This window comes from Taurulus bubalis (assembly GCF_910589615.1).
Source record: "Taurulus bubalis genome assembly, chromosome: 1".
Lineage (NCBI taxonomy): Eukaryota > Metazoa > Chordata > Actinopteri > Perciformes > Cottidae > Taurulus > Taurulus bubalis.
The window spans coordinates 45,569,709-45,594,594 of record NC_136589.1 but is presented as its reverse complement, the minus strand read 5'-3'; the positions used below and the strand labels follow the sequence as shown (position 1 = coordinate 45,594,594).

Here is a 24,886-nt window from a genome sequence, read left to right as displayed (position 1 = left end):
CATGGAGACGGGGCTCTGCCACACGTGTCTATAGATCCTCCTGCTGGATTGGGGGGACAATCCCCCCCCCAATCTCCAGCCGGCTCCGTGTGGAGAGCCGAGGAGCGACAACAATGAGGTTGAGGGAGAGATGGGAGCGCAAGAGGGGTGTGAGAGAGCAAGTGGTGAGGATTTCAGAGAGGAATGGCACGAGAGAGAGAGGGGGAGAGGGAGGGATTGAGGTAATATATATATATATATATATATATATATATATATATATATATATATATGCTCTGAGATATACAGCAAATGGGGGAGGTGGGTGTAAGGAATGATGGAGAGCAGGTGAGGTTATGACAGGTGAGAAGCAGAGAGAGGAGGGATAGGAGGTGAGAATGCCGGGTGACAGGAAGAGATGAGGGAGAGAGGAAGGCAGAGGGAAAAGGCACCGCCGCCTCATCCCGGTGTCAGGGAGACAAATAGCGCGTGATGCTAATGACCGGCTGAAGCTCCTGCCCCTGCTGAGAACAGCCGCTAATGCCGGCGCTAATAAAGGCGCCGTGGAACGCTGTCGCGTTCCAGCAGTCGCTCAGCTGTCGCCCCGAAAATTAGCCGAACGGGAGCTCTCCTCCTCCCGCCGCTCGACTCCCCCGCCTCGCATCACCGCTCAGGAAACGCCCCCCCCTTCCTCTCCCCATAACGTTTCCAGAAGATTTCTTCTCCTCTTTTCTCATGCATTAAAGGGGCCACTTGTTCACACAGTAATATCATTTGTTCCATCTTATAATGGCAAGGATGCCCACTCCATAAATTATGAAGTGGTCTTTTTGTGATCTGGAGCTCTTTTCTCCTTTGATTGCTGCCTCTCGTGGGAAGGGGGGGGGGAGGGGGTCGTGCCAGGGGACGAAGCCGAGGGGAACTTGGACTGGTACAGTATTTCCTCGGCCCCTTTCCTTACTAATGCCAGTAGAAGGTATTTTTCTTTTCTTTTTTCTTTTAATGACACCTAATTATTTCTGGAATTTTAATTGCCGAGCACAGCGAGTAGGATGCATCGCCTGTTGATGACAAATGTTGCAGCCAAGGTCGCGCGGTGACAGAGCCAGGGAACACGTGGGACGGCGGAGCTGTGTGTGTGTGTGTGTGGGGGACTCACACGCACCTGAGAACGCCTCTCAACACACGATCCCGAGTCGCTCACACAAGTCGCTCCACTGCAGGTGGGACCTTTTGGGGCACCCGTTCCCCTCTGCTATCAAAAGGCCTCTTTGTTTGTAACAATCCTGACCAAAGTTAATGAAGTGCACTTGACTCCTTTTAAAGATGCAGTGGAAAAAAAAGAAAAAGAAGTACACAGGCCAGCGTTGGTAATTTGCTATCCATTGGCTGATGTTGCAAAGCAATTATAGCAATTCAACAACCCAAGTTTTTTCCAGAGTGATCTTAAGGTGAAGTCACGTTAATACCTTCGACTCGACAGCAAAATGCTGCCTTGAGACTGGATGTTGTTAAGATAAAGGTGGAGAGGCAGTCTGTGTGCCCCCCCCCCCATCCTCCTCTCCTGCCAGCCTGTCTGCCTTGGCAGCCGCTAACCTGCTGGGACCGGCCCCCTTGATTTATTTGGAGAGAGCCCCGGAACGGAGGGGGCCAGGATGAGTGGCATTTTAATGCGCTTTTGAGATGTTTGGTCACAAGCACTATTGATCACAGTGCTGTAGTGTGCCCTCTCCCCCCCGCCCCTCCCGGCCCCACTGTCCCACAGACCCCTCACGCTGCCCTGGGGGAGAGATCCGGCTGTCAGGCAGGGAATGAGTTTCCATGTGGGCTTAGATTAATGAAATGAGGCCCCTGGCTGCGGGGGGTGCAGGGGTCAGACCATTAAGGGATCCCTGGGCTTGGCGAGATTGAGCCTGCCAGCTGACTGTACCCTGACTGACTGATGAACGTCTGGGACTGAGGAGAGAGGGAGGGAGAGAGAGAGAGAGAAAAGGATGGATAGGATATTGGACTTTGGGACACACTGACATGAAAGACCTTTCTAGCGCTGCAATCCACCACCCTACAACACCTCACCACACCTCTGCAACAGGCCTCTTCCAGAGCAGCACACGTCCACTAACAACTAGCGTTCTCTTAGCCTCACACACAACCTGTGTGTGCCACCCTCTCACATCAGGGCTTGCTCTAAGTAGCGCAGAGCCAGGGAAACATCCAGAGGTTGTAAAAATAGGAGCCAGGGATATTTCACGGCCGAGTGAACATGCCCAAAGCGTGTTTAGCTCTCTTTACACTCCGGCCTGGACAAGAGGTTGATTTGATGGCCAAAACACTCAGGGAACTCATCATCATTCCTGACTGTGCGGGTTGCTTTTTGTTCCATTCGAGCCACACGCGTGTGCAGAAATGCACCAGCAAACAGCAGCACACGTCCCCAAAGTCACACACATGCAGCTTACACTGGGGGGGGGGGGGGGGGGGCAGGTAGCTCGGGGGCTCTCTGAGGTTTGATGAGTGAAATGGATTAAGCCCCTGTGATCAATAGCCTGAGCAAATACACAGATTATCAGATTATCAGATTAGGATCTGTCCCCCTGCTGCCGAGGGGAGCCACAGAATACATTAAAAACCTGAGGTGCCTCGGACGAGATTCAATTAATCAGGGCTACAGGTTGTCTTCTACCTCTTACAGTCAATTCCAGCCAAGCAGCTGTGCTCTGCTGCACTCGGTTCACGTCAGAACAAGGGCATATCGCTCTGGAACAAAGTGTTTGTGGAGCATGCACAGCGATTTGTACTTTTTGCCTGAAGAACAAATTGATGTTACTTGAATATAAATGAATGTGAAAATAAACCCAATCCTCTGCTTTGTTTGCTCCAGAGATAGTGGTTGTTATCCCTTGTTTTCCAGACGAAATGGAGCATTTTATTATAATTGCCCAATAGTTAATGAGTACATGTCTAATTAAGATTGGTTAAGCAAAGTTTCATATTTCTCCCAGCAGAAGAACTTAAGAGGTGTTGCTTTCCTTGCAGTAAAAAGGCTATAGTGCCATTGCTGCTTGGTGCTTTGCATTCTAGCTCGTAAAGCGCGGCACCTTAACACAGAGGCCTGGTTGCAAATGAGCATTAGCATTCCTAGCCAGGTGAGGCTAACGGCTGCCCTCTTATCTCTCCTCTGCAGTGTTTACAGCTGCGCCAAGAAGAGAAAGAGTCTAGACAGACAAACCCTGGAAACCTCGCCCAAGAGGAGCACCTACATAGATGACATGGACAACTCCACCATGGAGGAGTGCTACGAGACCGACGGCACCGAGGAGATGGACGACCGGGAGGAAGAGGCGGAGGAAGGACCAGTAGAGGAGGATGAGGAGGGAGAAGTGGAGGAGGAAGTGGAGGAGGTGGAGGGCTACATGGACTACAACGTAGAGCAAATGGAGCACGAAGAAGGGGTGGTGGAGAGAGGAGACGCCGAGGAAGAGGAGGAGGAGGAGGAGGTCGAGGTGGAGCAAGAAGAGGAGGAAGAGGGTGATGAGGAGAGGTTGGAGGAGGCGGAAGAAGAGGAGGAAGCGTTAGAGGAGGTGGACTATGAAGAGGGCGAGGAGGAGGAGGAGGAGGAGGAGGAGGAGGAGGAAGAGGAGGAGGAGGAAGAGGAAGGAGAGCAGAGTCAAGGGCAAGGTGAGATCCCTTTGTCATCATATCGCACTGAAACACATCAGATAGATGTTTAATGTGCAACTAATGCACCACAGCAACTTTTTTTAAATTTGAAAGGAATAGTTCGACATCAGATGTCATTTGCATTCTGGCTGAGAACATCCCAAACAAACTCAAGCTCACACAGGAAATCTTGGGCTACAGCCAGCAGTTGATTCTGATTAGCTTAGCACAAAGACTGTAAACAAGGGGAAACAGCTAGCCTGACTCTGTCCAAAGGAAACAGCGCCTCTAAAGCTCTGTATTAATATGTTCTATCTGTTTGACTCACACAAAAAACAAAGTGTAAAAAAAGATAATTTGCTGCCTCTTAACGTTCTGCCGTCCCGCGGGCGTCCTTTACTGGACATTCTAGTGTACACTGTACCCCCTATTTATAGTTCGGTACGAGTGCCATATGTTTCTGGAAACCCACCGATGACGCCTCATATTGATCCATAAATCCATAACATTCCAACAAAAACGATGTTGTTACGTCGTAAAGGTCCAATCAAAAAAATCCCATAAAAGATTTAGTCCAAAACACGTGATTACATCCATAAATATCCACCAACTGGCGTTGCATCATTTCATATCAGCTGGAAGATATGAAATAAAACTATTTGTTTTTAGAAGAAAAGCAAGTTTGCATGAGAGCACAGCTACAAACTCGAAATCTAAGCTTTCTATTGGATCCCCACTTGAACCAATAGGAGATTCATATCCTGACTGACAGGCTACATTAACCAACCAGAAGCTACGTTGAAGTTCAGGCTCAGCCTCTATTTTCTTACGTGGCTCAAGCCTGTCACCTCGTACAGCTCAGATGACAGGCATTTCGTACAGCCAATGAAATTGCCTAAAAAACGAATACCAGGAAGTGCCAGTGGAGCTGATTCCAACAGCCTTCAACTTCACCAGAACAGACAGCTGCTCACAGATCCTCAGTTTGGCATTGAATTAGCATGAAAATGCATTTATACTTCATTTTCTCTGTGTCAGCAATACTGGTAGTACATATGAATAGTACCTCTATAAGTTTGCAAGACTATAAGCCTTTTTAATAGGTATATAGTATATATATCATGAATATTTTCAGTCTCAAAATGGAAAAACGCCTAGACATTTCATTAGAAAAACATGTGTAAAATATTCATTTTCTGTGATATTGTTATCTGCTTTTTACTTAGACTAGAAAAGGCTTCAGGCTATGGTTCCATTGTGTTTTCCAGTCCATAAGTCCCATTTATAGTCATCTACAGGCATCTATTCACAAACCAAACCACCTGTAAAATGGTGAATTATTGTTTTTACACTTAGGTTGTTAAACTAAGAATCGGGTTTCCGTTAGCTTCAAAGGAGCTGGTCCTCTTCACAGTCTGTGAGCGGAGGGGTGATCAGTTGGTTGCAATCTGCAACCTGACCACTAAATGCTATTGAATCCTACACAGTGTGCCTTTAAACGAAGGAATTATTACGAGTCAATCAGTGAGCCTGAAAAGAGCAGAAGTATTTGTGCTGTATTCACTGTGGAAACATGAGGCTGCTATCGGTCGACAATATTTCCTAAAATGTCGAACAATTCCTACCAACATTTCTCTGTCTATTTAATTACATGACCATTTCCCCCCGTCAGATCCTGCATTTGCATATCCGTGGTTTACCTTTCCATATTTGATTGGCAGACTGAAGTAGTTTGCAGCAGGTGGACATGATGTTCAAACACTGATTGTGTTTTGCATTGGAATGAGACTAAAGACCTGAAACCAGCCAGTCTGAGCCATACAATGTTTCATTCGGACAGTGATTGCTTATTTCTTTAATATGCTCTTTTCTTCATTCATTCGTTTACTGATTAGACTTGCAGACATACTCATTGTCAAAGCCTTCACTGTACTGCTACTGTAGTCTAAACCCAACGGAAGACGGAGGAGAGGTGCACGGGTGACAAATTGTTCGCTATTTTATGGATTTTTTAGCTCTTTTAAAAAAATGTTTAGGACATTCATTCCAGAGAAATGATCTAAACTGATGGCTAAAAACAGCAGGATCCTCCTTTGCAATTATTTCCCACTGAAATGCTTTAGCATTCTCCTGAAGACTCTTGCCAGACACATCAGAGCCATTAATGCTAAAACTGAGACATGATTTTTTTGGAAACAACAGAAAAACTAATCATTTAAAAAATGAAATGAATCTTCAGTTGCCTGTCCCTTGATGAATATCCAATCTTAAGAATAAAAGAGATGACTATCAAAGGCTTACATTAATCGTGCCTTTCCCGAAGACATGACACATAAATACCATCCAGATCTGGTCTGGAGCCCCTCCCGACGTGCCGGAGACCAGATTTGGCAGGTTTCTCTCCAGCAGATTCTGCTTTGCACCCCCGCATCACGATTAGACCTGACAGTGCCTTCAAGTCCAATTAAGAGTGAAGCTCTGAGAGAGGAGCGTGTGAACCCTGGTTGGCGCACGGCTCTCCCCACCCAAAGTGTTGATGTGGCATCTCAGCAGCCAAGCTTCTTTTTTTTTCAGAATGTGATTCTCTACAGACTGGTGTTCGTTAGAGCTCACGGCTGAGGCCTCACCAGTAACACACAGACAGTGGACTGTTGCCACTGTCTGTGCAGCTGTCAACAGCCTGATAAGAGCTTTGGACAGAGTAAGCACAGCCAGAGTAGAGTTTTTAAATTTGCAATAGTTTAAAAACAACACAACAAAATCTCAGTGACATATCATTTGTACACTAAATCACACTGAAACATTCCTCCTCCTTGTTTTCTGTTAACAAGTCCAAACATCAGAATGCAGCGAGTACTACTCTGCCATCTTGTAGGTGGTAATGTCTCCACACATTACGTAACGTAAGGCTTGCTTTTAGGACACGGTCTCTCTCTCTCTCTCTCTCTCTCTCTCTCTCTCTCTCTCTCTCTCTCTTTCTCTCTCTCTCTCTCTCTCTCTCTGCAGCCAAGTTCTCTGCCATCATTACAGCTGTTGTTGAATTATTTCTCGTTCAGCTCCTTCACCAGATGTGAATTTTCACATTTGAGCGTCTGCTTTCTTACAATTCCAATATATATTAGAATGGAGAACATCCGCTGACCGTGTGGGACCGGTGCCCATCGATCCTGATTCATGCATGAATCGATTATTCGTCCCCACCGCTATAATCTGCAGCGTATTCCCTTGGAATGGCAGGGAAAGTGTTCTGTATGCATCATTACCATGTTCCCCATTGGCCCCAAGACAACGGTACTGGATGGTCGCCGAGCAGATTCCAATCTCCTAAATGTAATAGAGGTGACATTCTTGAGCTCCTCTGTGTTTCTCAGTGGCATGCACATCTCCGTAGCTAATCCAAAGCCAATTCAGGGCAGGGCGGTCTCTCTGTTCCCTCCTTAATCTGTTTCGCTTCCGTATCTCCTTTGTGTACCTTGATTGCTCTTCAAATTGCTTTCCTGTGCCATGTTTCATGCCGTCAAAAATTAAACCCCTGGTGCAGGAGGTTGCTGTAAGAAGCCGTCCACTGTCAAAATATGTGCCTGGTCATTCGTGACTGTTCCCTCTTCCCGCTCGAAAGCCCTCACCCCCCAAGCACCAATAGTGTGTTGCTCTCATTAGATTGGTGTGTGTGTGTGTGTGTGTGTGTGTGTGAGAGAGAGTGAGGGAAAGTCAGTGTGAGTGTTTGTTTAGTCAAAGTACAAAGTATATAGTTGGATAATAGTCTGATTTGTTTTTGTATCAGACTTTGTTCTGAATAATACAGTCAAGTTCATATATTTGCATATGAGCCAAGTGATAATTCATTATTTCATCACTGAGAAATAACACAGTTTTTATTAGTTTGTGGGGTGGGGTGGGGTGGGGGGCTCTCCGCAGGAATGTAAGTGGCAAATGTGACGCCAACGTGAGCGATGTGCTCTTGGCGGCTCAGGGCGGAAATGTGAAAGGAGAGATTGGAAGTGCTCCAGGAGCGAGTGCTTGAAATTACTGACAGAAGAGGTTCAGTAACCTTTTGCAGCCTGTCAGAATCAATTAGGCAGTGAAAGGAATTCTAAAGATACTGATGATTGAATGAAAAAAATGATCCTGAAGCCCAGGATGAACTGGGGTTCATCCTGTTGCAGATGGAACACAATATTATCTCTCAGATATTAGATATATTCTGTTTAAAAAAAGAAAACGCTTTTTCTAATTCAAACATTTTTTCTCAGTGTTTTGATTCACTATGCTGAACAATGAATACAATGTTATCTCATTTGAAACTGTTTACAGAATTCTTCTAATAATTTAACTATAAAGCAAACAATATCTGTCTGTCTGTCGGCAATGATCACTGCATTAGTATTATTAATCATCGGATCTGTGAATGTCTTTTCTATAGAAATAAGTGCAAAATTAGGACTAAAAGATATAGCCCCTGGTTTCATAGATTACCATTTAGCAGAGCCTCTTTCTCTGGAACTTTCTCCAACCGCTATATTTTACTTCCTGGGCTGATTCACAATTCAGAACACAAGCTGCTGTTAAGACTCTCAAAGTAAATTATTAGGGGAAGCAAAGAGTTCCTTATCCAATTTAGATGGACCAAGCCCAGAAATCTGATTTACCAGTAAAATAGAATGACGGAAATGAAATTACAAGACGTTTGTTCTTTCTCTCCAACAGAGGACGATCAGAAGAGCAGCATTGAGAGGAGGGGGGGCCACGCCAAATCTGGCCCAGCGACGGAGAAGGACAACAAAAACCACGACGAGTACGAGAACTACGATGAACTAGTGGCCAAGTCGCTCCTCAACCTGGGCAAGATCGCAGAGGACGCCGCCAACCGAGCCATGACAGAATCAGAGTTGAACAGCAACTCCTCGAACAGTGCTGAGGAAGACGACGAGGAGGACGAAGAGGACGAGGAGGACGAAGAGGATGAGGAAGTGGAGGAAGAGGAAGAGGGGGCAGAAACACAGAGGGGGGATCTGAGTTTGGACGTTGACAGTGATGTGGTCCGGGAGACGGTGGACTCCCTTAAACTTCTGGCACAAGGTCACGGCGCAGTGTTGTCTGACAATTTAGACGGACAGGAGTTTGGGGACGGCGAGAACGACTGTGGTCACAACGGGGGAAACGCACGCAATGGACAAGTTAAGATCAACAGTAACGGACAGATCGAAAACAGCGATGAGGAAGTGTGTTTGAGCAGTCTGGAGTGCCTACGAAACCAATGCTTCGACTTGGCTCGCAAACTAAGCGAAACCAAGTCCACCGACCGAAATGGACCGTCCCAGCAAAACCATTTCTCGTGCGGGGATCCCAATCAACAGCCCCAGCACCACAGCTACGGGGATTTCCACCACAGCCAAGACGACAGGCGAACTCTTGACAGGAACTATTCCGACATGGACAATCTCATGAAGCTGGAGGAGCAGCTGAGCCCGCGCTCCAAGGCCTTCTCCAGTTGCGCGCAGGAGAACCGCTATCACACCAACCTCCGCGACTTCGACGAGGACACGGCCTCCGTGACGTCGGACCGATCGGAAGAAGTGTTCGACATGACGAAGGGGAACCTGTCCCTGTTGGAGAAAGCCATTGCACTAGAGTCGGAACGCGCCAAGGCAATGCGGGACAAAATGGCGGCCGAGGCCGCCAGGAGAGACGGGGTGAGATATAACCACGAAGACCATGGCCCGCGGCATGGCTACGGCGTGGAGCGTAAAGCCCGGCTTCCTGATGGTATGAAGAAGCCTTTCTACCATAAAGGTGAGTCATTCTGTCAAATGCTGACACGCTCGGATGCAGACCAAGCCTCCGCTAGCAGCCATAACTATACAGAAGTAGACGTGCTTACCTCATTTAACAAGCTCAGGTAAAATGTTTGTCTGCTACTGTTTGGCTCCGTATTCTATCTATCCTGGGCTGGAGACTAGACAGCCCACATGCATTCTGGGAACACCACTATAACCCCCAGGACAAGCTTTTTTCAGCCAATTTGGAAATTCGCATCTCGGTAGCAGCGGGAGCGGCAGCAGCAGCTTATGTTGTTAAAATAGGCCAGCATGGAAACATCAGAGGGTAGGCTTGTCAGGCATAAGTAATGGCAATCTGCACGGCCTGTTAGGACCGCAAATCTCATCCCTCCGATGCAGGTTGGGGTAAAGCTGCCTATTTTTAAACCTGCACAAGCACTCGGGAGAGGAAGCTACAAAACAGAAGCCTCCTGGATTCATTCTGTCGGGATCAGGGGAGCTTTTTGCCCTCGTTTGAGTCACTTACGACCTACCGTTCAGATTGATACTCGCTGATATCAAATAAAAAGACAGATATTTAAGGCCAATCATAAAGTACAAGACGCAGTTTCCCATCTGTGGTATCTGTTACACAGTGTGCTGGATGTCTGCTCGTAGAGTTGCAGTCATACAGACCTTGCAGTGGCATTTACAATAGTCTGATTTCAAGCTCCCTGGTTTAACTCCTAATTATTCCTTTCATCATATCCTAGACTGCAACAATATTCAGATTTAGTCAGGTTAAATCGTTCTCCGTAAGGAAGATATCAGATGAGACCAACAAATAAGAGCATGCTAATTCACAGCAGGGTTATATTACAGTGTAAATGCCACACAACTCACAGCAGGTATATATTGCGACTTAAATGTCACACAAATGTTAATATGGAAAGCCCATCCATGGTCCCTGTGTCTGGCTTGTGTTGGAATAATAAGAGGACGCGGAGGACAGTTGTGTCACGATAACATCTTTCCCCGGGAGAGATAGAAGCAGACACTCGTTGACCAGAGTCCCTGTGTGATTCATAAAACAGAGCACGGAGAGGGAGGGGAGCCCTGCGCCCTTCCAGAAGCATGAGGCTGAGATGAAAATTGAACAGTATCAAAATGACCGATAACGAACGGCAGCCCAACTGACTGCACATTAATTATCCAGAGACGTTATGGTAATGGGGTCCATTTGCTATGCAAAGCGCAGACCGTCCCCAGCCACAATCAATATCCCCTGCTTTCTAACACGCCTTCCTCTCCTCTGCGATGGGAGTGCGGCAGCCAGGACGCACGGGCGTTCAAACGCTGACAGCCGATGTAATAATCTGCCCCCAAAAGAAGCCATTATGGAGATGCCACGTGCTTTTTCCATGACGACCAAGTTTCTGTATCAACACCAAATGGCCCTGCCTTTATTGCACCGGTGCCAATCAGAAGAACAGAGCAGCATTGGACCAAACTCATATGCCCCATAACGCGACATAGATAGATGACAGCCACGGAGGATAATGAGGTACTTTCGTTTCCTGATGGATGAGACATGGGATTTCATTTGGTGACTCACTTGTTAATGTATGAGTAGGTGTGCTCCACGCCTCCTTCGAGTTTTGTCCGCTTTTTTCAACCCTCCCACCTCTTTCACTTGATTATTCTTCTACCCCCCACGACCTCTGGTTGTGTTTTGGTTTGTCGGTGAGACCGTAACACTTGAATCAGTGGTCTGTCTTTCTACGTGCATGAGATAATAACTGCTTTGCTCATATACTTGCTCTGGATAATGGTACATGTCACTTGATCTGATACGACACTGTATTCCTGTAACTTAAATAAAAAGACATGACCTTATCAACATTTAAAATTCTAATGCTAACTGCTTCCTACAAGATCCACTGCATGTTGACTGTAAGACGGACCCTTGACCTTCTCTGACAGACAAAGGGTTTCAAAGGTGGACGGTTACGTTTGCAGAAACAACGCCAGTTGGCACCGGTTGGCACTGCTGCTTTTTGGCGGTAACTATATCTGATCGGGGCTTCAAAGAAATCGGAGAACCCGGTTTTGGGAAAGGAAAGACGATCTAATCCTCTGTGTGTGTGTGTGTGTGTGTGTGTGTGTGTGTGCGTGTGTGTGTGTGTGTGTGCGCGTGCTTTTTGAACCCTCATTGCCACTGTCAGCTCAACAACATGTGGTGTAAAGGCATGAGTGGTTTTAATGAAATTATTTATTTAAAGAAATATGACACATCCTTAATTGAATCCAAACCGAAAGATGAAACGCTTTTTGGTGAAGGTCACTGACAAGAGAGTTGTGATAATTCACAAATCTTCACAATTTTCCTCACAGTAAATAAACGTCATGATCAAAAGATCTGTCAGCAAGCCAATTATTGTCGTCCCCCCCATCACTTCACATACGCTTATAAGCAATAAATAATGCCCTATGAATGAGAAATAATATTCAAATGCTTTTGGTTGCAAATAGTCACAGGTGTGGAGACACGCTTTCTAAACGGATGGTAGTCAAATGCAACAGAAAGGCTATGTAGAGTGCTGTTAATATGTAATAGTTTTAAAAGTAACTAATAATTAATATATTGTTCAAAATAAGATTTTTAGAAGTGAATAAAAACGGGAATTACGTCCATTGCAGGAAATTCAAGACAAGCTATCATAAATAAATAACCAAACTACACATGTTCGGTTCCTGACTGGTAACAACGGAGCTCTCCTCATAATGTGTATCTGTGTCCTCATGCCAGCTGTTGAGGCCTTTACACCAGGTCACTAACACAGGAAGCAAATATTGCACTGCAATAAAAGCTACAGATATGAAAACTGAGTAAATGTTTACCAGAGAGAACTTCAATTCAGTCAGAGCATTTTGAGGAAACTCAAAAATAAATAGCTTACAGTGGCTTAGGCTAATAATTTAGCTCAGCCAGACTGCCAGACTCATCGCTGCTCGTATGAACAGTTTTGCAAAAATATACGCAGGCGAGTATTTTGCATATTCGTTTCGTGCCCGTGTGTGTAAAGGCCTTTATCCACCGATGCCACTGTAACTCCCTCGTGACTAACTTGCCATTGGGGAGCTCTCAGAGCTCTGATGTCACGGGGCTCCCGCAGTGCCATCCCATTGTGATCACCTCAATGTGATTCTTTGCCCACAGACGCCTCGCGTGCGGACAAGAAGGAGAGCCGGTGTCCGACGCCGGGCTGCGACGGCACGGGTCACGTCACAGGCCTGTACCCCCACCACCGGAGCCTGTCGGGCTGTCCGCACAAAGACAGGGTGCCACCAGAAAGTAAGCGCTCTTCGCACGCTCTGGCCAAAGCACGCCGGTTGGGCTCATTCACCCAACCGGCGGCCTTCATGTTCTTTGATGTGCAGGAAATGGGCATGCTTTATTACCGTGACCCCTGCTGCGTGTCTGGCTCGTTGTGTGTGCTCTGTGCTTGCCGTCGTGCGACTGTGTTTGATATTTCACCGAGGGGAGGGTACAGTGGGGGGGGGTCACAGCTTCTCTTGTGAAGCTTTTGCATGGGGGGGCCGTGTTTTGCTTGCGAATTGCCTGCCTGGTGTGCCGTGGTGATGAGGCGGGGAATGAGGCCCCCAGTGATGCGTCAGTGGCGACGAAGCAGTTGATGGGATGGTCAAGAATTGTCAATCAGCGACTTGCTGGAATGCATGGGGCTTTTCTCCTCCACTGGATTGGCTGACAGTGATTGAGAGCGTCTGATAAATCCCATCCACTGTTGTTGGTTTCATCATCGTCGGGGTCGCATGCTTCTTCACGGCATGGTTTGAGTGATGAGAAACGTTTGCCGTGCTTTTGTATCCCATTCATTTGTGTGGAGTTGCCATGTTGATTAGGCTTGAACATTACATTTTTCCAACCTCAACCCGAAAGTGCTCGCAGACCTTGATAACACCGAGCCTGCCACAGCCTCCCATGCCATAAAACCCATTCATTTACTTGTAGTCCTTGGTTAATTAAGTTCTGTTGAATAGACGGGCTGTATCATATCTCCGAGCCACGGATCAAGTGAAGTGGCAATAAACATTAGCCGTGGAACGAATAGGGAGTTTTTCCCTTTCGAGATCCCACCCCGGCTATTTAGTCTCGTTCACCTTGTGCAAACTTCTCAATAAAAGCCCATTTACACGTTTCATTGACTGCAGCGTGAAAATCAAGTTATGATCGGTCGAGACCCAGACCGCAATCAAAATAAAAGAGGTTTTTTAATAATGGCAAAGAAATTAGTCGCCATTAAAGCCAGGCTTGTAAAGTCCAGCGGTGTCGCAGACGACTCTGGTTCTAACCTGAGGTGTGATTCTCTCTCAGAAATGTGAAATGACTCAGAGCAGTTGACCTTGGCCAGGATCGAGAGCCCCAAAATGGAATTTGGAATGGGCTTGAATTGATTGTCACTGGAGATTTTGGAATACGATGTCTCTGTTCCTCCTCCTGTGCCTCAATTGTGTTGATGGGGCTGACTTTTGGGGGGAAACGATACCACCAATACTGCACAGGATGCTTTTTATCACACAGAGTTCTCCTCTGGATCTCTGCGGCGTCATCTTCAGTCCTTCTTCCCCCTTCAAAAGGACACTTGAGAGGGAAACACACACACACACACACACACACACTCGCTATTAAAAGGTGAGCTGCTTTAGATGACTTGAGTTTCCTTAGGCCACAATATGTGGTCAATAGTCTCATACAGGCGCTTTGTTTCACACAAGCAGCTGCCTGTGAGGTCGTTCTGGTTCAAATCAACGAGAGGTTTTTGTTTACATTTTTGATTTTTTTCTGTTTGAGACCAAAAAAGAAAAGTACAAAATGTGGCGGTCCCCCAAATCATACAATGTGGCATGCAGTTAACACACCATCATAATTGAGTTTGAATGAAAACCAGTGCGGTGGTAAGTAAGGGCGCAACGGATCACAAAGCTCACGGTCTGGATGGTATCGTGGTTTTGAGTCTCAGATCGGATCAGCAGGACAAAAAGGGAGCAAATGTTTTTTTAAGATTCCTGATCACATAGTCGACGAGCCGTTTTGGTTGTTGTTTTGTTAAGACGCTGGCATACAAGGCTCTAGACTATTTTTTTATTTCACCACCATCTGGAAAAATCATGTTGACTGTTCTGAAGTCAGAGTAAACCATCAAAAATTCCAAATGATATCCTTGTACTTTGTTATAGTCAGTCATTGTGGTTATTTGCATAAAAACACAATTCAGATTATAAGAAAATAAATCATTGTTTTTTTATTGATACAAACTATTAGTAGTTTTATTGATGTATTATAAAGTGCTTAGAGGTAGTGTTAAGGAGAATAACAGCTCATAATTAATCTCTAATATCTCTTTATATTGTTGTGAAAGCATCTCATTTAACAACTGGATTTACTGAAGTTCTCACCAAAAACGACTTTTTAGAAGATTACATTGAACACATCACGATAATGTTATAATTAACCTTCGCACAATACTCATTTTCACTGAACAGACACTTATTAACATGCTAGTAAGTAACTCAAAGGAGCCTCCGTGCGTTAGCGGCTAACGTTACTAGCTCATATTGTTCACAATGTAGCCTCACCAGAGATCAGCGACTAGAAAGCATTGATGAAGATCTCCTGATCGCATATTTTTTACTGATTATCGGCTGACAACAACTGTCAGTAAAACTCTTATTTCACACAATGATGGTTAAACTATAAATAATCCATGGTGGGTGGGATCCGTACGGTCACAGATCAACTATGGTCTGCTACACCGCTAGTAGTCGGTGTCAGAATGAGTTTTTAATTGGGTGGCTATGAACTCTTCTCAGAAAGAAACAAGATAAGCAGATTTCTCAAAATGATGAACAATTACATTTATTCAGTAGCTCATTTAAATTTGAATGGATTTAAACACACTTTTAGATGTTCTTTTTTATATAATAACAATAATAGATAACCAACATAAAACGCATGTTTAACAATGTAATTTGTCAATAAACCCACATTTTTATTGGGGACCCATTCAAATGACCACCTGTGGGTCCCGGGGACTCGTTACATTGAAAACCCATCGGCATCGCTGGGCAAGTCTTTCTCCCCTATTAACACGTTTGCTGTACTGAATGGACAATGTATTATTAATGTAGTGGCTTCATTTAATTGGCAAATCACACAGTGCAACCAGACTGTTCCTTGGGAAATGTGAAAACTGACGATTAAATTATATCTCAAATTCATTAATTCCCATTCCTGTTTGCTCATTGTGAATCTTTTCTGTGCAATGCTAAAATATGAATCGTCTCGCATGGGAGTCTTTGTTTTTTCTCTTTAAAAGTGAATTACCTTTGCGAGCCACATTGCTCCCTCGTACTATTCTTTCCTCAGCGTCCACCGCTGCTTTTCTTTCTCGCCTCGCTACACGTGTGTCTTTGCAGAGGACAGGGCAAACCTGGGATATGCATAATGTATTGGCTTGTGGCATGTCGAGGTGGCAGGCTTTTGTCCAATTACCTGCACCGAACGGCAATTAGCATGTGAGGGAAGGAGGATGATGAGGGGTTAAAGTTTAAGGGGGTGATAATGATGAAGCCGGAGCCGATGGGGTTTGGCTCTGTGTGCGCGCCGCTGATTTGGAGACGACCAGTTCCCCGGCGCCCGCGGTGCTCCGACGGCTCCTCTCGGACATCCATAGATCATTAATCTAATTGGCTGGTTGCCGAGGGGATCCGAGACAGTTATGGACTGTTTTAATGGTAAATGGTATTGAAGACGGCGCTATCTACCCGAACAACGGACGGCCGATAACAAAGCTCAGTCTATCAAGGAGCTGTATTCCACGCTTCCTCCATTGATTTCAAGGCCGGTGTTTTGCATGATTGCTAACCGTTGGCCGCTCTGCTCTCTGCATGCCCAAAATGTCCCCCCATCTCCGTCTCGTGCCGGCTCTGTCCTGTTCAACTCAAATGACATCTTTTTATTCATGACTGTCCCCATTCCATGAATACTAATTTGAAAGGCCGGATAAGTGGAAGCAATATGGTGGGAAACCCTCGCCTGCCCCCTCCAACTAGTGTTCATTAAAATGAAGAAGGGGTCATTTGGGTTCACACAGGCTCATTTCTTAATGATGTTTATAATGCCAAGCTCCTCACACACTAATAGAGCTCGTGCGTGATTGTAAAGGGGCTCCTAACCTTCCCTGTCTTTCACTCCTGTCTCCTGTCTGCGTGAAGTCGTGGCTATGTATGAGAATGTTCTTAAGTGTCCTACGCCTGGCTGCACGGGACGCGGCCATGTCAATAGCAACAGAAACTCCCACAGAAGGTAAGTGACAGCCTGCCCGTGTGTGGCACTGTCCATGTTGCACCCTCCTCTGTTTTTTTCACCGTGGGATTTTTGTAATTTTTATTTTTTGTGATATATTTTTTTTTTTTATCCTCACCCCTCCTCACACATCATCTTTCTGTTTAGTTATTGTCCAAAACCATTCTTTTTTTTTCTTACTTAAGTTTCTTCCGGTGTGTGAAAGTCTTGCTTCTGATGTCGGGTAGAAGGGAATAATTAACGTAGTTCAGCTGCTTAACAATCCCCACGGTGTAACCGAGCCTGATTAGAATGCAGCAATTCACGCCCTCCGCAGCATAAATCATTTATCAGCTCTCGCCTGAAAAAAGAAGAAACAAAGCGGCATCCATCAGGTGCAGGTTTTGGAGGGAGAAACGGAAATAGAAGTGGGGGGAGGGTTGACGGGAGCAAGGTGACAGTGAGAGAGGAGTGTCACCCCGCAGCAGATGCTCAGGGAGTCTGGGCCCAGCAGCAGCCATTAGCACCTCTCTGCCGCTCAGCCGGGGTGACAGGAGAAGGTGCAGACCTGGGAGGACCGGGGTGCCTCCGTGCTGCGCTCAGCGGCCTCCGCAAAATAGACACGCACGTGGACACGCGCAGTAAACTTTCACCTTCGCCGAGGAAGTCCATGTACACCTCCGTATGCCGCCACTTCCCAACCCCGATGCGCGCTCTCGCACCTGCACACAGTCACGCACGTCTGATGACTGGTGTTCACGAGTACAGCTCTGCACTGGCTGCTCGGGGCCATTGTCAAAGATCTTCTTTTTTTTTTCTCCGCGGCCCGACACACTGCGGTTGACAGGCCGGATGGAGAATGATCGGGGTTAAGGATAACAACGTGAACCGGTGTCACATTTGGTCAGTTCGTTGTCAGGAGGAGGTTTAACAGCCAGGAAAAGCTATCGGAACACTGCGTGTGTGTGTGTGTGTGTGTGTGTGTGTGTGTGCGTGCGTGTGTGTTTGAGCATTCTTTCTTTTATGTGCATTTGTCCATATGGGAATATCTATTCAGAGAATTACTTTGAGTCGTTCAACCAGAAACATACAAGCTGTCGCCAATTGTGTTATCATTTTTAAGCGTTAAACGTACGGTGGCCTACGAGGCTGCAGCGGCCCAGAACATGTCCAATGGGAGAGACGTGCTGCAGCTTTTAGAGAAGACGCCGCTTCAAAAACACCCAAAACTTAGTACAGCAATAAAAAGTGCTGCAAAATGACAATAAGAACGTGCTGCAGAAAGCCTTAACATCAAGCACGCTGCTAATACAGAAACAATGCAACGTCACAAACACATGCACGCACACCACCGAAGGTATTATGTTTTTACTTCTGGCCTCTGTCTTTACAATAACGGATTAACAGAGCTGTTGTAGAAGACTCAGGCCAGATGTAAACGCTCCCCCTCGAGGTCTGGAGAGCTTCTGTTGTGCCGACTGGATATGAGGCGCTTTGCTGTTGCAGTTGTTTTTGTGCATTTGCAGCGTGTTTGATGTCATTGCATTTATTTTTGGGCTTCCTGCAGCACATTTCCGTGGTTGCATTTGTTTTGGACTTTTTTTTTCCTATGTTTAAAATATTTTTAAATGTGCGTTTCTTCGAATGCAAATGTTTTTTATGTGCATAAAAGTGACGAAAATGAGCAATTTTGCATTTTAAGCAAGTACTTTCCAAACTAGAGTCATGGAAATATTCAACTGGTAGACCGGCCGGACGAGGGCTCGTAGCGAGCCCAACATTTAACCGAATGTGCGTTCCATGTGACGGCGAGATGTAAGTTCCAGTTTGCAACTAAGTGTCTTTCTCATTCCAGTCTGTCAGGATGTCCCATCGCTGCAGCCGAGAAGCTGGCCAAAGCCCAGGAGAAGCACCAGGGCTGCGACATCCCCAAGTCCAACCAGGCCTCAGACCGAGTCTTGAGGTAATATTCACTCGTCACTCTCGTATTATATCATATATCTCGTATGATGACACTCTCTGTCCGAGGCTGCCAACATATGGCATATAATATGTCATTCCACAGCTTCCAGTGCATATGGAATGTGGTCTATTCTCGCACGGTGTTCAAATAGGTGCTGAATCACTAAAAGGGCACGCAAATGTGTATTTTGTATCGTGTTCAGGTGCACTGAATGTAACGTCATGTTTCGCTCCGTTTCTTTCTCTGCGTTTTGTTCAGCCATTGAGATTCTTTAGGTCTTTGTTTTATGCTCATGTTCCCCTGTCCCGCGAGGATACTTCCAAGAGACTGCACGGTGTTTCCGCGCTCACTATTGAAGGCAGATCGTTTTATTAGATTCGAGCAAAATTGGCCTCATTTATCACAGCAGAGGCAGAGCCTTTTTTCAATGAGAGCTGCTTTGATAGTCGTGAAAACGCTCTGATGAAAAGTCATAAGTAATTGTACATTTTATATTTATATCCAACTGAACATCAACAGCACTCGATCATACATTTCCATTTCTTCCCGGTCTTAGATTGAGGACATAACTGCATATCAGATGATGAAAGCCCATCAGAAGTATGCAAGTGTAATGAAAGGAATGTGGAACTTCCATTTTGACCGTTTTGTATTGACTAGGCATGCAAAACACTTGTAGTTGCTTTTTTTATGAAGCAAGAGGAAGAAAAGAGATGCCCCCGCATCATCCTCCATGTTCTAATCCTGGAGTATTACAGGCTGCCCCTTCCTCTGGCATCTGCCAAATATTATTTTTCAACCAAACCCCAAGTTCCATCTCCTTCCCCCAGGCAATATTAAGTGCCTCAGTCCAACTTGCACCCCCTCGTCATTTATTTTCCAGGCCTATGTGCTTTGTCAAACAACTGGACTATCCACAGTATGGTTACAAGAACAATGTCTCCACCAGCACGCCCCGCTCCAACCTGGCCAAGGAGCTGGAGAAGTACTCCAAGACCAGCTTCGACTACAGCGCCTTCGACGGCAGTAACAACCACCAAGTGTACGGGAAACGGGCCATCGCTCCCAAAGTCCACGGGCAGAGAGACACCTCCCCCAAAGGCTACGACGGTACTATTGCATGTTCTTCATCGTCTTTACTGTTGTTCACGATTGAGGTGACTCGTGTGCACGCAACGTTATAAAGATTCCTTTGGCCTGCTATAGGGAAATACATTTCAGGGTCACAAAGAATCTGTGGTGGAATCCTCTGATATACTAAATATCAAATCTTATAGAACTTTTTTTTTAAACTCGAAAAGTTTGACGGAGAAAGCAATCTTCTTCTTCTTGAATTAGTTAAAAATATCTTTCAGAAATCCTCAAATGTGGGCAGTAGTTTAACAGAAACGCATAAACACATATGCTGATGGGGAAACCCACCTCAGCTTCATTTACTCATTTATGAATGGGAAAACGACCCATATAGAGCACATCATGTCAGCACCACGCCGTCCTCTTTTCATTTCCAATGTCTTGAACATCGACCCCCCGCAGCCAAGCGGTACTGCAAGACCTCCAGCTCGGCCAGCAGCACCACCAGCACCTACGCTCCCAGCAGCAGCAGCAGCAGCCTGAGCTGCGGAGGCGGAGGCGGAGGAGGAGGAGGCGCGGGAGGCGGCGGCGGGGGCAGCAGCGCCAGCAGCACCTGCAGCAAGAGCAGCTTCGACTACAGCCACGACATGGAGGCCGCCCACATGGCGGCCACGGCCATCCTCAACCTGTCCACGCGCTGCCGGGAGATGCCCCACGCCATGGGGGGGAAGCCCCCGGACCTGTGCTCGCAGGTAGGAGGGGCTCACTTCATATCATACTTCCTGTGCACCAAGGTGACAGGAAGTTACAAAGGTCACACTTTATTATGACCATCATCATTAAGCGTGCGGTTTACACCTAATTAGTCTTATTTTACTAAATATTTATGTCATTCTATCACTAGTTTGTGTAATATGAAATCATTTGTTTGTGGATTGTATATTGTAACATAGCTGATAAGAGACAGTAACAGTTACATTCTGATTTAGATTAGTTCACATTTTAATCACACATTTCATTTAACACTTGAAGTATTTGTTCATGATTAGCAAATGATTTGTACAATTTTGATAGCTTGCTTTACAAAATATGAATCAACCATTCCACAAAGTATTATAATCACCAGTTGCACTTCATCAAAGCATCCAGATCATGTTCATAGACAGTTTACAACCATCAACAATGTCTTAAAGGTTCACGAATCATTTTGTTATCATATCAAATGTCATATGTGTAAAATAACATAAATCATAGTCTTACCGATATTAAGTACACATTATTAATGATGGTTTCATTGTTGACAACTATGATCAGTAGTCCTATTGAAGGCTGTCTTAAAGCAATATCACACACATGTCCTGGAGCGACTCCGCAGCCTCACATGACTCGGCGGTACATATTCACTTCACAAGACTTCGGCCTCGCTGCAGTCAACAAAATCCACTGACAGATTATCGCTGTGCGTCCTCCATTATACTAACGCTGGCACAGAGAACTGACAAAGATAGGAAGATTTCACACACATTCCCTTAGAGACCCGGGGGCTGTGTTTTACACTCAGGGCTCAGCAGGGCACTTTTTTTATTTTCCGTCTGGGGATCAGATAGGAGCAGGACGAGGCGTCGCTTGACACGGCGTGAGCCCAGGGTGGCATTTCTGAGCAGATAAGGTGACGGTGTTTCCATATTATCTGTGCCCAGACGCTGAGCTGGAAAATGGGGGCCAGAGAGAGAGAGAGAGAGAGAGAGAGAGAGAGAGCACAGCGGAGGGCTAGCGCTGGCTTAATGCTAATGTTGACAGCAGAGACTGCCAGATAATGAGAGTGAGGGTGATAGAATGGAAAATAAAGAAAGAGAGCAAAGGAAGCCTTTTTTTTTTTTTTAAATGTCACCGTGTGGAAGGTGAGGAGAGGGAGGATACAGGAAAGGAGGAAGGAGGGGAGGGGAAAGGAGAGAGGAAATAAAGAAGGAAAAAAAAAAAGCCAAAAGCAACGCACTTCCAAAGAAAAGTGGAACGGAATGAAGTTGGCGGGAACAAATGCCCGAAGCGGTCAGGACTTCCTCTGCTCCTGCACCTCGTCTCATTGTCTGTCCTTCTCCGGCTTCGGGGCCAGGCGGGCAGGATGTTCTCAGGGCAGCATGGGAAGATGGAGACTTCAGAGGTTTTTTTTTCCTCCTTCTTCCTCTTTCATCTCAACACCTCACCTCGTGGCACACACTGTTCCTTTCTATGTCTGAATGAAACCTCACACACTCACCTCTTCGCGCCTCCTTGGTTGTTTCCAGCCCTGCCTGGTCGTCTGTTTCTCCGCGTGCTCGTCAAACTTATTCAAGTGAAGTGTCCTTTTTTGCTCTCAACCTCTGAGATGGTTTCATTTGAATAAACACTTATTCCACCGCCTGCCACCACACCAATTTACATTCTCAAATTTCACAAAAAAAGTTTCTTTAAATATTTACGTTTGCAAATATTTTTGAGTCACTTTTTTCAAATCCACATGAAGCACTCGGCATGAATTAGATCCACCTCACAGCACTTATTTAAAGAGAGAATATGTCACTTTTAAAGCTGGTTGGCTTGTTACTCCCGTTATTTCTATTCCCCAAAAACAGTGGTGAAGAACACCCGGAGCAAACGCCAGAAGTTCTTCATCAGAGCTAAATTATGACTGGTGTGTTAACTGCATGCCCAATGAGTACACAAGTCTAAATTGCCCCTTCTGACGATATTGATTTAAGAAGAAAAAAAGATATACAACATTTTCACCCCAGAAAGAGATGGAGAGAGACGGAAATATACATAAATATTCATTGAGTGGAAGCACATGTTATAGTGTCCATAATATAGGCAGACATCTTTTTCAGCTGGCTATCTAGATCAGTGGTTCTCAATCTTTTTTCAGTGATGTACCCCCTGTAGAATATTTATTCAGCCAAGTACCCCCTAACCAGCACAAAGCATTCTTAGTTGAAAAAAAGATGTAATACACAGCGCTGTGCCATCAGTGTCTGATTTAATGTAGAATATATACAATTCAGTTTATGAACTATTTTATAGTTCATAATTGAATATGTATTAATTAACTATTTTTAAAGAATTTTTTAATGGATGTTACATTTACATATATTTAAAAACAATCTCCCGTACGAGTGCTTTCACGTACCCCAGGGTTACACGTACCCCCATTTGAGAACCACTGATCTAGATGATATTCAAATATTCATCATTACTAACTTACACTAAGTTCCCGATCCTCAATCATATTTGTTGCCGTTTAGCCTTTCAAAAACTACAATTTCTACAGTGGTCAAAAAGCACAAATGGAGGCAAGCAGCTGTATGAACAGGGAGGTCTCACAGCACCATAGGTTACATTAATGTAACCACAATAACACAACATAAGATGTATACTAGCATGTTGTTGTTGTTGTTGTTTTTTGATACGTTAAAACAGTGAAGCACAGAGAAAGAGAGACAGAATAATATGGAACTATGATGCACCGTCTGTTGAAGGAATGTTGAGCTATTCAGTTATCGTGGAGATGTGAGGATCATTATAGTCCAGAGCCCACTTTTGCATTGAGAAGGCTACTGCCTAATTGTTGTGCCAAGTTCTGGAAAAATGTTAATACAAATCAGTCAAGTTTTTATTACATTATTGGATTTTATCATTACATTTTAAGGCATTATTATTACATTTTGAGGAAGTTATTACACACCTGGTCCACTTCCTGTTCCAGTGCTAAACCTACAATGTCATTTCATAGAACGGATAATGACTTCTTGAAGAAATTCTTGTACAGAAGAAGTGAACAAGTGCAACGTTTTCAAACCCGCAGGTTAATAGAAGCTTGTTTCCCTGAGCAACAACAAACACACTTCACTCAAAGACACACACAGGCCTCCATAAACGTATATGTGGGAAAGCGGCTGCTTTCTACAGAAACTTCTCAAGCATGCTCGAAGAGAAGGGAGGGAACGGAGAGCCGCCGGAGTAAAGGAAAGGCCAGAGAGGACGTCGGGACTTTTCTTTTAGGACCCAGAGTAGGTGGGCAGAAGTAATGTGGGAGGAGTCCACCGGTGACCTCTCACGCTCCCTTTTGCATCTTCACACATCATCCTCGTTAATCGGATATGAAGGGGCGGGTCCCCTTCATTGAAGGGTGACACACAATCCGGGGGCCAGAGGAAGCGTGTGTGCTGTGTCCCGTCCTCACAGCTTGACCTTTCCATTGTTCTCACGGCGCTTCACTCATTACTCCTCTGCTGCCTCGCCTCGCTCTCTTTATCCACTTCCTAGCCAAACCTGCAATTTAACTTTTACCAGAGTGTTAGTAGTGAGTGTGTGTTTGCTAGAGGCAGACAAAGACATCGTAGTATATAACTTTATTAAAATGACAATGTAAACTTGAAAATAATAATGACAACTAAATTAACTTTTTCGTTTTTACACACTCATCGGCGTTCTGTGACCACATTGGACAGTGATTTTGACATTTCATTTTCAAAATTGTACCGATTAAGCATTTGAAAACAATATGTCATTGGCTGTTTTTATTTTTCAAATGATTGTTATAAAATTGTCTTTTTATATTTGGATCTAACTTATTTGAAATATTGCTCGCGCAAGTGAAAAATAAAGTTATGTAGTTTAAATTGCATTTAGATTCTCAAATTTGATACAAAAAAAATAGAACATTATCTGCTGCACAGCGAGGTAAAGACTGTAAAAATGAAAGGTCAAACAGCTTTTCCAGATTCATTTTTAATAATGTCGTAGAACGCCCATACAAGTATCCGAGAATTTAAATCAAAATTGGATTTTTGAAATTACATTTGTAGTCAAATAAAATACATTTCTGGAATCTTTTAATCCTTTTCCTTTTCTGTATAATCTGAATAAAGTCTTCGCCGGATGAAGTCAGCTGAGAGGTATAGACTGTTGCCTTATAGTCACCCGTCTCCGCTTGTCTTGCATGGTTCCCAACTTTCTTTATTCTATCTTTTATTATTCATAGTGAGATATTTTTCTTCGCTAATGATCCAGCAGTAATATTGTTTATCTGCCCTTTTTTTGACTATTTTT

The 24,886-nt window shown here is 45.0% G+C and overlaps 1 protein-coding gene across 1 annotated transcript in view; it reads left to right on the top strand.

Annotated features, from left to right (window-relative positions):
- Positions 1-24,886, top strand: part of myt1lb (myelin transcription factor 1-like, b) — a gene marked incomplete at both ends in the record, with an annotated part of 56,870 nt that overhangs the window by 20,845 nt on the left and 11,139 nt on the right. Inside the window, 7 exons of the mRNA XM_079226742.1 lie at positions 3,164-3,657; positions 8,347-9,432; positions 12,619-12,753; positions 16,695-16,785; positions 18,620-18,727; positions 19,611-19,837; positions 20,264-20,553. Of these exons, the coding sequence (XP_079082868.1) occupies positions 3,164-3,657; positions 8,347-9,432; positions 12,619-12,753; positions 16,695-16,785; positions 18,620-18,727; positions 19,611-19,837; positions 20,264-20,553 (2,431 nt within the window). The remainder of the gene's footprint in view (positions 1-3,163; positions 3,658-8,346; positions 9,433-12,618; positions 12,754-16,694; positions 16,786-18,619; positions 18,728-19,610; positions 19,838-20,263; positions 20,554-24,886) is intronic.